Source organism: Rhinopithecus roxellana, chromosome 6 (assembly GCF_007565055.1).
Source record: "Rhinopithecus roxellana isolate Shanxi Qingling chromosome 6, ASM756505v1, whole genome shotgun sequence".
NCBI lineage: Eukaryota > Metazoa > Chordata > Mammalia > Primates > Cercopithecidae > Rhinopithecus > Rhinopithecus roxellana.
The window spans coordinates 80,152,310-80,165,979 of NC_044554.1; the positions used below are offsets into that span (position 1 = coordinate 80,152,310).

The following is a 13,670-nucleotide window of genomic DNA, read 5'->3' on the forward strand; positions in this document are numbered from 1 at the left end:
GCTCTAGAACTATGAACTCCGGATGATAGAAGTGAAAAACCATCACATGGTGAGGTCAGGGGATATCAGTAGGCCCCTACTTCACAGGGTCTTCATGCTGAAAGATTGCAGCCAATAGACAGTCCTTATCTGGGGGCATACGCTGAACTGATTAGTTTCACAATCAAAATATTTCCCAACAAAATGTGCATTGTTATTCTGGTCCCCAATCAGCTGCACCTGGCCTGAGTTTTTTAGTCAGGAAAAATTTCTCAAAGATGATTCTGTTTTTCCTCCATAAATACTATAGGGCAATTGCCTGAAAGCCAGGCCATAAGTGGCAAGAGCCATGTACTTCACCTAGGCCCAAGTGGTTACTGTGCCCTCAGTGTTGACAGACTAACAGCAGGGAATGTGTAGGCAGGCTTAACTAAGCCACTACTACCATCACCACCCTCTAGGTTAAAAAAAAAAAAAAAAAAAAAAAAAAAGCCAGATTTGCTTTGTTTTAATAAAACAAACAGGGCTTGGAAAATATAGAGTTTGCTTGTAAGACTTAAAAAACAAAACAAGGGCGGGCGCGGTGGCTCATGCCTATAATCCCAGCGCTTTGGGAGGCCGAGGCAGGCGGATCACGAGGTCAGGAGATCAAGACCATCCTGGCTAACACGGTGAAACCCCGTCTCTACTAAAAATACAAAAAATTAGCCAGGCGTGGTGGTGGGTGCCTGTAGTCCCAGCTACTCGGGAGGCTGAGTCAGGAGAATGGCATGAACCTGGGAGGCAGAGCTTGCAGTGAGCCGAGATCGCACCACTGCACTCCAGCCTGGGCGAGAGAGTGAGACTCCGGCTCAAAAAAAAAAAAAAAAAAAAAAAAAACCTTTCCTAAAGCATTAGATAAATAAAGGCTGTAGTTCCCAAACCATGCTTGAATCAGAATCTCCTTGGGAGAATCGTGGGCCCACCCTGAGACTCACTGAGTCAGTACCAGAATTGGAGCCTTGAAACAAGCCTTTTTATAAATCTCCAAGGAGATCAAAATACAAAATTGTGTTTGCAAACTACCACCGTTAATCCCGTGCTGGACCCTTACGTCTCACAGTGGCTCCTTTTAGTCTTAATTTGGCCAGGAAACAATGAGAACATTTCATCAGGTTCAGTCAAATGTTGGAGACTTTGCAGAATACCGGTTCATTGTGCATTCCTGGAGCCTGAGAAAATGCTGATGTAAGGTATTCAAGTGCTAGTGACTCTTGAACTGTGCTTTTTGCTGTACTGTAGCTGATATATTATGTCAGGAGAGGTGCCAAACTGGATAAAAGAATGTATGGTATCATTTGATAGTCTTCCTCTTTGATACAGCAAGATGAAACAAGTATATAATGCCAGGGAAAGAACTCTTCCAGCATTATTCTTTCTCAAACTGAGATGCACTTTCAGGTGAGGTGGTGTCTTCCCCCACAGTGCTGCAGCGAATATTAGTGCTTACTCAGTTGGTTCCTGCTGAGTGATTGGAATCGGGAGAAGGGAGGGTTACACCTATGACTGCTGAGTATTGCCTGCAGAGTGGGCTCAGAACGCACAGTTCAGGAATTTCAGAAGAGGACGTCCTTAATCCAAGGCCGGGGGCTGTTTGCACGCTGCTGTAGTGCCCAATGGTGCACCCCTGCCTGGAGCTCCAACAGACCAGTTGACTTCTGGTGATGGTTTCTCCCTCACTTCTTAGTCCCCCTCTGCCAGCTCTTTGACATTCACCACATACATATATTATTGTCATATGATCTGTTCTTCTATATCAGTTCTTCATTTTCTACTTTAATTCCTCCTTAACTATTGTATTGATTTTTGATTGACTCACCCAGTGCCTTTTCATGGACCTCTCTTCCCACCCCCAAAATTGGTTATCTTTGGGACCTTGAAATAAATTTGTCTCTAAATTATGAATAATTGGTGTACGTAACTAACATATGCATAATATGAATTTTATTGTGACTTACCTGTCATACTCTAACATCTTCAGCTTCTATTTATTGCTAAAGTTTATGTTTCTGGCTGTAAAATATTACTTATTTCACATATATCAGGGGCTTTTTATATGATTTTTTTCTTCTCTTTTTGCTCCCTTGGGGAGTTCCTTCCCCTTTCTATAAACTGTGGTCCCTGCGTGGCTGTGCCCCGTCCCTCCTCATCGGGCTTGTCCTGCCCACATCGCCCTGCAGGATTCTATGGCCTGGACGAAGTCTGACCTCGACAAGGTTTTCCACTTGCCCACCACCACTTTCATCGGGGGACAGGAATCAGCACTTCCTCTGCGGGAGATCATCCGTCGGCTGGAGGTAAGAACAGTTTCTGGAAAAATCTAGTGGACTTTTTAAGAACTTGTATTAGCAGGATGGCTTTGAGGCTAGTTTTATTTTTTTTCTTTGTCCTTTTTATTTTATTTTTTCTCTGAGACAGAGTTACTGTCACCCAGGCTAGAATGCATTGACACAGTTGGGCTCACTGCAGCCTCAACCTCCCAGTCTCAAACCATCCTCCCACCCCAACCTCTCATAGCTGGGACTGCTGGTACACACCACCATGCCCAGCTAATTTATTTTTTCATTTTTTATTGTAGAGATGAGGTCTTGCTGTGTTCCTCAGGCTGGTCTCAAACGCCTGGGCTCAAGTCATCCTCCTACCTCAGCCTCTCGAAGTGCTGGGATTACAGGCATGAACCGGTCCTGTCTTTTTCACAATTGTAAGGAAGGAGGACTTTTGTTGTTGTTGTTGTTGCCATTTTATAGATAGAAACCAATGGTTTTGCGATCAGCCAGATAGGGGAAGTAAACTCTGCTTTCACATCCCACTAGGAGTTTATTACAGATGGTAGGAGAGTCACCTCAACCCTGAGGGACAGGCCTCAAGTCAAGGGTGGCTTCCTGCACAGCTCAGTGCCAGGGCTGCTGAGTGGTGGCCACTCTTCTTCTTCCCTCTCTCCCTCTGTTCCTCTCATCCTTCTGTTTTGTTTCATTTTTTTCCTTCTCTCTGGGCTCTGTTAGTACTAAGCCCGCCAGGGATTTCTTTCATGCACACACATTATAGACAGTGGCTAAGAGTTGTGGCTGTGCTGTTAGGCCACCTGTGTCTAGTTCTTTCATCCTGGGCAAGTCATAGCCTCCCTCAGTATGAGAGTGACTTCCATGCCCATTGCAGAGGGGAGAATGGATTTGATGAGAGGTCCATGCCAATAGTTGGCTATTACTGTTACTTAATGCTGTTCCTGGTATTCAGAGCTAAAGGATCCAGGTTAAAATAAACTGAGAAAATACCCTGGAATGGAACCCTCAAAATTGAGCATATAGATCACCTGGGGTCTGCCTGTCATGCACAGTCTGAATCCTGACGTCCCTAACTAACCCAGGTTGAACCACACTGGCCATCAGGGCTCTCTGAGGCTGTTCCTCTCATGGCTGGACACATTAGAACCACCTGGAGAGCTTACAGAACTGATACCCAGGCCACAGCCGAGGTCCCCTAAATTAGAATCCCCCTAGCACCCTAGGGATTAACCCTTGCTGCAGCAAGTGAATTTTAATTTAAAATTCTCTTGTCAGTGTTTCCACAGTTGGCTGCACGTGGCTTAAAAAGATCTGAGTGTCCAGGCCAGGCACGGTGTCTCACACCTGTAGTCCCAGCACTTTGGGAGGCCGAGACAGGTGGATCACAAGGTTGGGAGTTCAAGACCAGCCTGGCCAAGATCATGAAATGCTGTCTCTATTAAAAATACAAAAGTTAGCCAGGTGTGATGGCGGGTTCCTGTAATCCCAGCTACATGGGAGGCTGAGGCAGAGAATTGCTAGAACCTGGGAGGGGGAGGTTGCAGTGAGCGAAGATCACACCACTGCACTCCAGCCTAAGCAACAGAGCAAGACTCCATCTCTCAAAAAACCTGAGTGTCCAATGCTGGCATTTTCTGTAGTTTGTGATGAGCATCCTGAAGTATTGTCAACATCTCATCTTGGAGCTGCTTCACCGCCTGCCTTCCTCACTCATCAGGGAGAAAGGGGTGGAAACCAGAACTATGTGCCAGCATCAGAAGCTTGTGGCTAATGGGATGTATTGGGCACCAGGAGGGAGTGATAAGGGTTAATCCAAGAAGAATGAACCTTTGGGTCCTTCCTGTCGCCTTTAATCTGCACCTGCATGACCACACTGACCATAGTTTCTAGTTCTGCCTGCTAGCCACATGTTACTATTGAGCACTTGAAATGTACAAAATATTTGAATGACTTTTTAAATGTTGAAAAGATAATGTTTGATATATTGGGTCAAATAAAATAGGAAAATTTCATGTGGGTCTACTAGAAAAGCAAATTACATATGTGGTTCACGTAATGTTTCTGTTGAATGTTGCTGATCTATAGAAGTTCTTGTGTTGCCTGGACCCCCCACAAATGGCACCCCACATAGCTTCTCCAAGTGACCCTACCCCCAAATTATCTCACTGCTCATGTGTTCCAGCTAGTTCCCTCAGTGTATTTTCTGTTACAGCAGCCATCTGAGAGTAGACTCAGCACTAATACCTTTTACCTCAGAGGAGTCCCCTGTGGGGAGCCTGGCAGCTCATCTTTTTTTCTTTTCTCTTTTTTTTTTTTTTTTTTGAGACAGGGTCTCACTCTGTCGCCCAGGCTGGAGGGCAGTAGCACAATCATGGCCCACTGCAGCCTCAACCTCTGGGATTAAGCAATTCCCCTACCTCAGCCTCCCGAGTAGCAGGGACTATAGGAGCACACCACCATGCCTGGCTAATTTTAGTATTTTTTATAGAGATGAGATCTCACCATGTTGTCCAGGCTGATCTTGAATTCCTGGACTCAAGTGATCCTCTTGCCTTGGTGTCCCAAAATGCTGGAATTACAGGCATGAGCCACTGCGCCTGGCCCCAGCAGCTCATCCTTAACATGCTCTCACATTGGAAAGCTCCCATGGAGTCACCATCTCCATAGCACATCACGGTGTCACCTCTCGGGGGCCTCTTCAGCACCTTCCTTCCCAGACAGCAAAATGAGGGGCAGAGGCATTGATGTCCCTATGGCTAACTTCCTCTCTGAATCTTGCATCCCAAGTAGTTCCAATTTCATCATACGAAGGGGGTATAGGGAGCTGAAGCATGTTGAAGGGCTGCCTCCCTTTCAGTCCAGTTGATGCCAGAGCCCTGGAGTTGGCTCTTGTTGTCTGAGACAGTTGGACCTGTACCTGGGAGTCTAAGGCTGTACGCCCTCCTGGCCCCAGAGTGGCCTCAACTTAGAAGACTCTATTTTCACAACAGTTTACAGACATTTGCATAAACTTCTCAGCACCCTGCCTGATGGTGATGCTTTACTTACATTTAATGTGTGTGTATGTTAGATTGGTAGTATAATCAGACAGATCTTAAGCTATTGATCATGTGATGTGGTGGTCAATTTGTACTTTTTTCAAAAATTAGAGGAGATTGGCTGGGCACGGTGGCTCAAGCCTGTAATCCCAGCACTTTGGGAGGCCGAGGCGGGCGGATCACAAGGTCAGGAGATCGAGACCATCCTGGCTAACTCGGTGAAACCCCGTCTCTACTAAAAATACAAAAAATTAGCCGGGCGTGATAGCGGGCGCCTGTAGTCCCAGCTACTCAGGAGGCTGAGGCAGGAGAATGGCGTGAACCCAGGAGGCGGAGTTTTTAGTGAGCTGAGATCACGCCGCTGTACTCCAGCCTGGGGGACAGAGCAAGACTCAGTCTCCAAAAAAACAAGAAAGAAAATATGGTTTGGGGTTGTCTCAGTCCTTTTTGTATTGCTATAAAGGAATACCTGGGGTTGGATAATTTATAAAGAAAAAGGGTTTATTTGGCTCACAATCTAATTGGGCATCTGCATTTGGTGAGAGCCTCAGGCTGCTTCCACTCCTGGCTGGAAGGCAGAGGGGAGCCTGCTTGTGCAGAGATCACATGGTGGGAGGGGAAGCAAGAGAGAGAGCGAAGAGGTGCCAGACTCTTTTTAGCAACCAGCTCTCTCAAGAACTGATAGAGCAAGAACCCACTCACCTCTGAGTGAGGGCATTAATCTACTCATGAGGGATCTGTCCTCACAACCAAAACATCTTCCATGTGGCCCCACTTCAACATTGGGGATCAAATTTCAGCATGAGGTTTGTGGGGGAACAAACGGGTTAATGAAAATACCTTAAATAGCCAGGCACGGTGGCTCACGCCTGTAATCCCAGCACTTTGGGAGACCAAGGCGGGCCAATCACAAGGTCAGGAGATCGAGACCATCCTGGCTAACACATTGAAACCTGTCTCTACTAAAAAATATAAAAAGAAATTAGCCAGGCGTGGTGGCATGTGCCTGTATACCCAGCTACTCAGGAGGCTGAGCAGGAGAATCACTTGAACCCGAGAGGTGGAGGTTGCAGTGAGCCAGGATCGCACCATTGCACTCCAGTCTGGGCGACAGAGGGAGACTCCGTCTCAAAAAAAAAAAAAAAAAAAGGCTGGCTGCAGTGGCTCATGCTTGTAATCCCGGCACTTTGGGAGGCCAAGGTGGGCGGATCACAAGGTCAAGAGATCGAGACCGTCCTGGCTAAGACAGGGAAACCCCGTCTCTACTAAAAATACAAAAAATTAGCTGGGCATGGTGGTGGGTGCCTGTAGTCCCAGCTACTCAGGAGGCTGAGGCAGGAGAATGGTGTGAACCTGGGAGGCAGAGCTTGCAGTGAGCCGAGATTGCGCCACTGCACTCCAGCCTGGGTGACAGAGCGAGACTCCGTCTCAAAAATAAATAAATTAATTAATTAATTTAAAAAAAAAAAACTTAAATACTAGGGTCTTTCCCAGCAGGACTTTCTCTTTTAGTTTCTAGGCAAGATTTTGCTTCTTTTGACTTGGATAATAACTAGAGTATTGTGGTTGGCCGTAATTTTGAGTTCAGGCAAAGTTTGCTTTGTTTCATGGTCATGAAGCATGTGTGCAGGGATAGCTTACCCTCCTCTGCAAAGAACAGGACTGGTCTCAGATTCAGCACATCCTTTAACTGCTCATGCCAGCTGGTCTCATTGTCTGTTGTGAAAACCAAGTGGGGTCATGGATGAGAGCTGCTGAGCAGGACCAAACACAAAGTACTCTGGCAGCAGTGGCTGCTGTGAAGGCAGTTAGAGGAGGCTTTGGGGGTCTGTAAAGTATCTGTTGGCCCACATCAGGGCCTGTCTTCTTTTTATTCCATGCTGACTTGCAGTTTGCTCTCAGACTCTCATTCTGGTCCTCCAGGGCAGCTGTGCAGATCGAGCTTTGGGCCTCTGCAGGAGTACCAGCCTGAGGGCAGCCCCAGAGGGATTTCTTTTTCTTTTTTTTTTTTTTTGAGAAGGAATCTCACTCTGTCGCCCAGGCTGGAGTGCAGTGGCACAATCTCAGCTCACTGCAACCTCCGCCTCCCAGGTTCAAGAGATTCTCCTGCCTCAGCCTCCTGAGTAGCTGGGATTACAGGCACGCACCACCACACCTGGCTAATTTTTGTATTTTTAGTCTGGTCTCAAACTCCTGACCTTGTGATCCGCCTGCCTCAGCCGCCCGAAGTGCTGGGATTACGGCGTGAGCCACCGCGCCTGGCCCCGAGATGAATTTCTAAGAGCCTGGTGCCTCCTCTCGCTCCTGGCACCTCTCCTCTTCCTGACTTCCTCCCTGCTGAGCTCTGCAGATCTGGGTGCTGCTTCCTCACCTAGCTGTGGGGTGTGAATGTGGTGCAGGACGTCTTGACCTGCTCAGGATCCTGACTTTTGTCTTACGGGCAATCTTGCTCCTGAGGTAGAAGGATCATTTGAGCCCAGGAGTTTAAGACCAGCTTGGGCAACATAGTGAGACCTCATCTCTCCAAAAAATTCAAAACATGAGGCAGGAAGATCACATGAGCCCAAGAGGTTGAGGCTGCAATGGGCCCTGATAGCACTACTGCACTCCTGCCTCGATGACAGAGAGACCCTGCCTCAAAAAATAAATAAGTAAAATTTTTTAAAAACCTGCAAATCTTAAATAGCCATTGAGCCTGTGACACCCTCTGGGTATTTCCTGTCATGGGTGCTGGTACAGGTCTGACCTTGATGACACCCTGTCTTCCCTGGGGAAGGACCCAGTTCTACAACTGTTGTGGTCTGTGCTTCTTGCCACAAAGGTAACAGAGTAGAACTGGGGTTGTTCCTTGGCCTGGCCCTTGGAAGGCTAGGAGGTTCTCTGTGTACAAGTGACCCAGGTCCCTGAAGGAAGTATTTCATGACCCTATGAAGAGGGCTTCTGCCTGGCAGCCACTCCATGCCATCCTCAGTCACACTTGACTGAGGTACATTTCAGAACAAGCCTCCTGCTCATCCCCTCCTTCTGCCTGAATGGGCAGTCAGCACTCTTCATTCAGCCAGACCTGGTTAGAAAACCCCTTGACTGTGTGTTTCTGTATGGAATAGATGGCCTACTGCCAGCATATTGGGGTGGAGTTCATGTTCATCAATGACCTGGAGCAGTGCCAGTGGATCCGGCAGAAGTTTGAGACCCCTGGAATCATGCAGTTCACAAATGAGGAGAAGCGGACCCTGCTGGCCAGGCTTGTACGGTCCACCAGGTATGGGTCTGGCCCTGGGCCGTGGGGCAGACATTCCTAGGGAAGCAGCAACCCTCTATTGTTCGGGCCTGTGTGCAGCCTGTTGGCCGAGGTGAGAGGGGGTTTGGGGTGGTGCAGGCAAAGCTCCAGCTGCAAATGTGTGAAGAGACACCAGGCAAGTAGAGTCAGCCTTCAGAGCAACCTCTGCCTCCTGAATTCAAGCGATTCTCTTGCCTCAGCCTCCTGAGTAGCAGGGATTACAGGCACATACCACCACAGCCGGCTAATTTTTACATTTTTAGAAGAGGTGAGGTTTCACCATGTTGGCCAGACTAGTCTCGAACTCCTGACCTCAGGTGATCCGCCCACCTCAGCCTCTCAAAGTGCTGGGATTACAAGCATGAGCCACTGTGCCTGGCCCAGAACCCCCTCTTTTTGGTCAGGAAGAGTGACATTGCCCTTCAAGGTGGCTTGGTTCCCTGTCCAGGTTTGAGGAGTTCCTACAGCGGAAGTGGTCCTCTGAGAAGCGCTTTGGTCTAGAAGGCTGTGAGGTACTGATCCCTGCCCTCAAGACCATCATCGACAAGTCGAGTGAGAACGGCGTGGACTACGTGATTATGGGCATGCCACACAGGTATGGCCAAGGGCGCGCCCCACCTGGTTTCTCACCATCCCTGTGGGCTGTGTAGGAGTCACCAGGTAAAGGCACTGAGAGAGCAGGTGTTTCCTCCTTGAGTGCCAGTTGTGAGTCTGGGCTCATCTGGTTCCTGAGGGTGTATTGTTTTGCAGGGGATTCTCATATTCCCTCCCTCTGGAAGACTGCAAAGTCACGGTCACAGCCAAAGCCACATGTAGTTTCAGACTGGCATTTGGCCTTACATTGCATTTTTATGAAAGTTAAACCCAGGTTCCCTGGTTGGGGTCTAACCTGGAGGGAAGGCTGCTTCCTGACATTGGAGGGGAGGCTAAGACTGTGAAAATAGGGAAGGTGTAGGGAGGGAGGAGGGTAAGGAAGCCTCAGGCCCATGGCGTTGCAGCACCTTCTACCTTTCTGCTGCCTACCATGGCCTTGATTGCCCAGCACGCTCTGTTCCCACATTAGCTCCAGTTCACAGCTATCCTTGGGCTGTAAACCGAGGAGGTGCCGTGCCCTGGGGGAGGGAGAGGGGATTGTAACACCTTCGTCTGCCATCTGGAAGCCGTGACCTCAGGCTCTGCTCACCCTACTCTCCGGTATGTTTCAGAGGGCGGCTGAACGTGCTTGCAAATGTCATCAGGAAGGAGCTGGAACAGATCTTCTGTCAATTCGATTCAAAGCTGGAGGCAGCTGATGAGGTGACGCACCTGCATAGAGACACATCCAGCATAGCCCCAACTTACACAAGACCCCTGGCTCTACTTCTTTCTTAGAACGACTTATGGGGGTTGGTTCTTCTGTACCATTTGTGATTTGCCTTCCTTGTTGGAAGAATTTTAGTGTTGGAACAAAGGTGGCCTGTGGCCCACCTCCTGGTCAGAGGTCCAGCAGCCCCACTCTGAGTGCAGAGGTGTGTCCCCTCTGGCTGAGGGACATTCTCCCTATGCCCTGGATGAGAATGATCCTGGGAAAAGGCCTCCATGTCCTTCTACGCTGGGTTCCTGCGAGTAGAAATCCCATATAAGGCTGGGCGTGGTGGCTCATGCCCCTTAACCTCAACAATTTGGGAGGCTGAGGCAGCTGAGGCAGGAGAATGGCGTGAACCCGGGAGGCGGAGCTTGCAGTGAGCCGAGATCGTGCCACTGCACACCAGCCTGGGTGACAGAGCAAGACTCCGTCTCAAAAAAAAAAAAAAAAAAAAAAAAATTCCCGTTTGAAAGGGCTCTTTTAGGCCAGGCGCGGTGGCTCACGCCTGTAATCCCAGCACTTTGGGAGGCCGAGGCAGGCGGATCACGAGGTCAGGAGATGGAGACCATCCAGGCTAACACGGTGAAACCCCGTCTCTACTAAAAAATACAAAAAATTAGCCGGGTGCGGTGGCGGGCGCCTGTAGTCCCAGCTGCTCGGGAGGCTGAGGCAGGAGAATGGCGTGAACCCGGGAGGCGGAGCTTGCAGTGAGCCAAGATCACGCCACTGCACTCCAATCTGGGCCACAGAGCCAGACTCCGTCTCAAAAAAAAGGGCTCTTTTGGAGACTGAGCATCTCCTTGGCCAGGGTGCAAATTCACTGTTTACCCCATCAGGGCTCTGGAGATGTGAAGTACCACCTGGGCATGTATCACCGCAGGATCAATCGTGTTACCGACAGGAACATTACCCTGTCCCTGGTGGCCAACCCTTCCCACCTTGAGGCTGCTGACCCCGTGGTGATGGGCAAGACCAAAGCTGAGCAGTTTTACTGTGGCGACACTGAAGGGAAAAAGGTAAGGCCCAGAGAGAGGCGTGCAAGGCAGATCGTCAAGGCCCCATGTTCCAGCATGGAATTCTGCTCACCAACATAACCCAGAGTCCTGGGTGCATATGGACTTTAAAAAAATATTTAGGCTGGGCGTGGTGGCTCAAGCCCGTAATCCCAGCACTTTGGGAGGCCAAGACGGGCAGATCACGAGGTCAAGAGATCGAGACCATCCTGGCTAACACGGTGAAACCCCGTCTCTACTAAAAATACAAAAAACTAGCCGGGCGAGGTGGCGGGCGCCTGTAGTCCCAGCTACTCTGGAGGCTGAGGCAGGAGAATGGCGTAAACCCGGGAGGCGGAGCTTGCAGTGAGCTGAGATCCGGCCACTGCACTCCAGCCTGGGCGACAGAGCAAGACTCCATCTCAAAAAAAAAAAAAAAAAAAAAAATTTAAAGTCGGCCAGTCGCAGTGGCTCACGCCTGTAATCCCAGCACTTTGGGAGGCTGAGGCAGGCAGATCACCTGAGGTCGGGAGTTGGAGACCAGCCTGACCACCATGGAGAAACCCCATCTCTACTAAAAATACAAAATTAGCCGGGCATGGTGGTACATCCCTGTAATCCCAGGTACTTGGGAGGCTGAGGCAGGAGAATAGCTTGAACCTGGGAGGCGGAGATTGTGGTGAGCCGAGATCACGCCCTTGGCACTCCAGCCTGGCAACAAGAGCGAAACTCTGTCTCAAAAATAAAAAAATATGTGTGTATATATATATATATATATATATATATTTAAAATCAACTTTTAAAGAATAGCAATAGTAAAACAGTCCTGCTTATAGTGTTCCTTCTCCTGAAGTTGTAATTGTCAGAACTATGTGGGAAGTTTGCTTTTGTCCTCACCAAATCTGTGAAGGAGCCAGGTTTGCAGTTATTCTAAATGGACAGAGATGTTTTCACTGAAAAGGAGGAAAGTCTGAGAGGCTCTGTAAGGAAAAAGTGTAGGTGAGCCTGAAGGAGAAATTGTAGAACTGAGACTTGTCAGGAGAGTCGTGCCTGCTGTGATCAGAGGCAGGAGCTCATGGGCTGGTCAGAGACCGAGGAGGGCTCAGGCTGCAGGCAGGTGGGGTCCTGCTTCACCATTTCTGGTCATGTGACTGAGTGTTGGGGGTTGGCTCGGCAGCCTGCTTGTGTAGAAATAGTCTTAACAGATTGTTAACAGTTTGCCCTTATTTAACTTAAAGATAGAATCTTGTCTGACAAATTTTATATTTCCTATTGATGACCTAAAAACCAAATAATCAGAAAAAATCAAATATTTATAATATCTTATGTGTGGGTTCTAGGAAACACACAAAGCAGGCATCACCACTTTTCTCTCCAGAGCCTCCTGTTCTTTTTAGAAAAAAGGTCGTGTGTAAAGAAGCAAATAGCACACATACAGCGTGATAGGAAACTGTGAAGTTAGCTGCAAAGAGCTTCGGAAGAGGTGTGCGGGGGTGTGGGCTAGAGTTGGACCAAGGATAGAAGGGAGACCCCTTATCAGCAGAGCAGGTAGTTGTCGTTTTATTCGAGAAGTGGCAGGATTTAGGGAGGTGGGAAGGGAAGAATGTTTTCTGGAGATGTAAGAGCAAAGATGTAAGGTGAATTGGGGACACAGAGCAGGGATGGGCCAGCCTCCTAGTTGTGCCCTGGAAAGAGGTCAGGTCTATGTTAGAAGTGGAGCCAATTGGCCCAGCACAGTGGCTCACGCCTGTAATCCCAGCACTTTGGGAGGCCGAGGTGGGTGGATCAGCTGAGGTCAGGAGTTCGAGACCATCCTGGCTCACACAGTGAAACCCCATCTCTACTAAAAATACAAAAAAAATTAGCTGGGCATGGTGGCACACGCCTGTAGTCTCAGCTACTCAGAAGGCTGAGGTTGGAGAATGTTTGAACCCGGGAGGCGGAGGTTGCAGTGAGCTAAGATCGCGCCACTGCACTCCAACCTGGGTGACAGAGGGAGACTCCTTCTCAAAGAAAAAAAAAAAAAGAAGTAGAACCAATTATTAGTTTACCAGGTTCTGTAATTTTAAATACTGTAAATCTACTACTGTCATGCTTACAGGGTTAGGGGAAGGGAAACTGCCATCATAGGTAATGGAGCCTGGGCTGGAGAAGTGATTCTCGCATCTGTCAATACTTGCTATAAAGAACGAGTATGACCCACAGGGACGCAGAGGTCATTCCATGGCTTCAAGCTCATGGGCCAGGACAGTGTCACAGAAACTTCAACTAGAGGCAAGGAGGCCTCAACTCTGTTTGGGGAAACTGCAGCCCCCGCAGGCAGTAACAATACTGGGTGTCTGGGATGGGCTGATCTGAGACGAGATCGGCATGGGGAGACCAGCATTGTGATGACCAGTGCCTCTGGTATTTCCACCCTCCTGGGCACTTGCCCAGGCATTTGGGCTGAGTAGTGGAATGAGATTACCGAAAACTTTGGGTAACTCCTACATTCATAGATTGTGGACAAAAATCCACTCTAGCAGTACTCCTCAGAATGTTGAAAATTTCCCAAAAAGGAATGAAATCATTGGAATAAAAGTGATAGAGTATGTTTTAAACCGCTACAGATGGTCACACTGATTGGTCCCTTCATGAGAAGCCAGGACAGGAGAGACTGGTTAGTCCCTGATTTGCTCATAAGCCTGCATGTAGCTGAGTCCAAACTGTCAGTCC

General features: G+C 48.7%; 1 protein-coding gene across 1 annotated transcript in view; it reads left to right on the forward strand.

Annotated features, from left to right (window-relative positions):
* OGDH (oxoglutarate dehydrogenase) overlaps nucleotides 1-13,670 on the forward strand; it is a 94,705-nt gene that overhangs the window by 56,758 nt on the left and 24,277 nt on the right. The window contains 6 exon segments of the mRNA XM_010374574.2: nucleotides 2,199-2,218; nucleotides 2,220-2,315; nucleotides 8,446-8,600; nucleotides 9,067-9,213; nucleotides 9,824-9,914; nucleotides 10,800-10,979. Of these exon segments, the coding sequence (XP_010372876.1) occupies nucleotides 2,199-2,218; nucleotides 2,220-2,315; nucleotides 8,446-8,600; nucleotides 9,067-9,213; nucleotides 9,824-9,914; nucleotides 10,800-10,979 (689 nt within the window).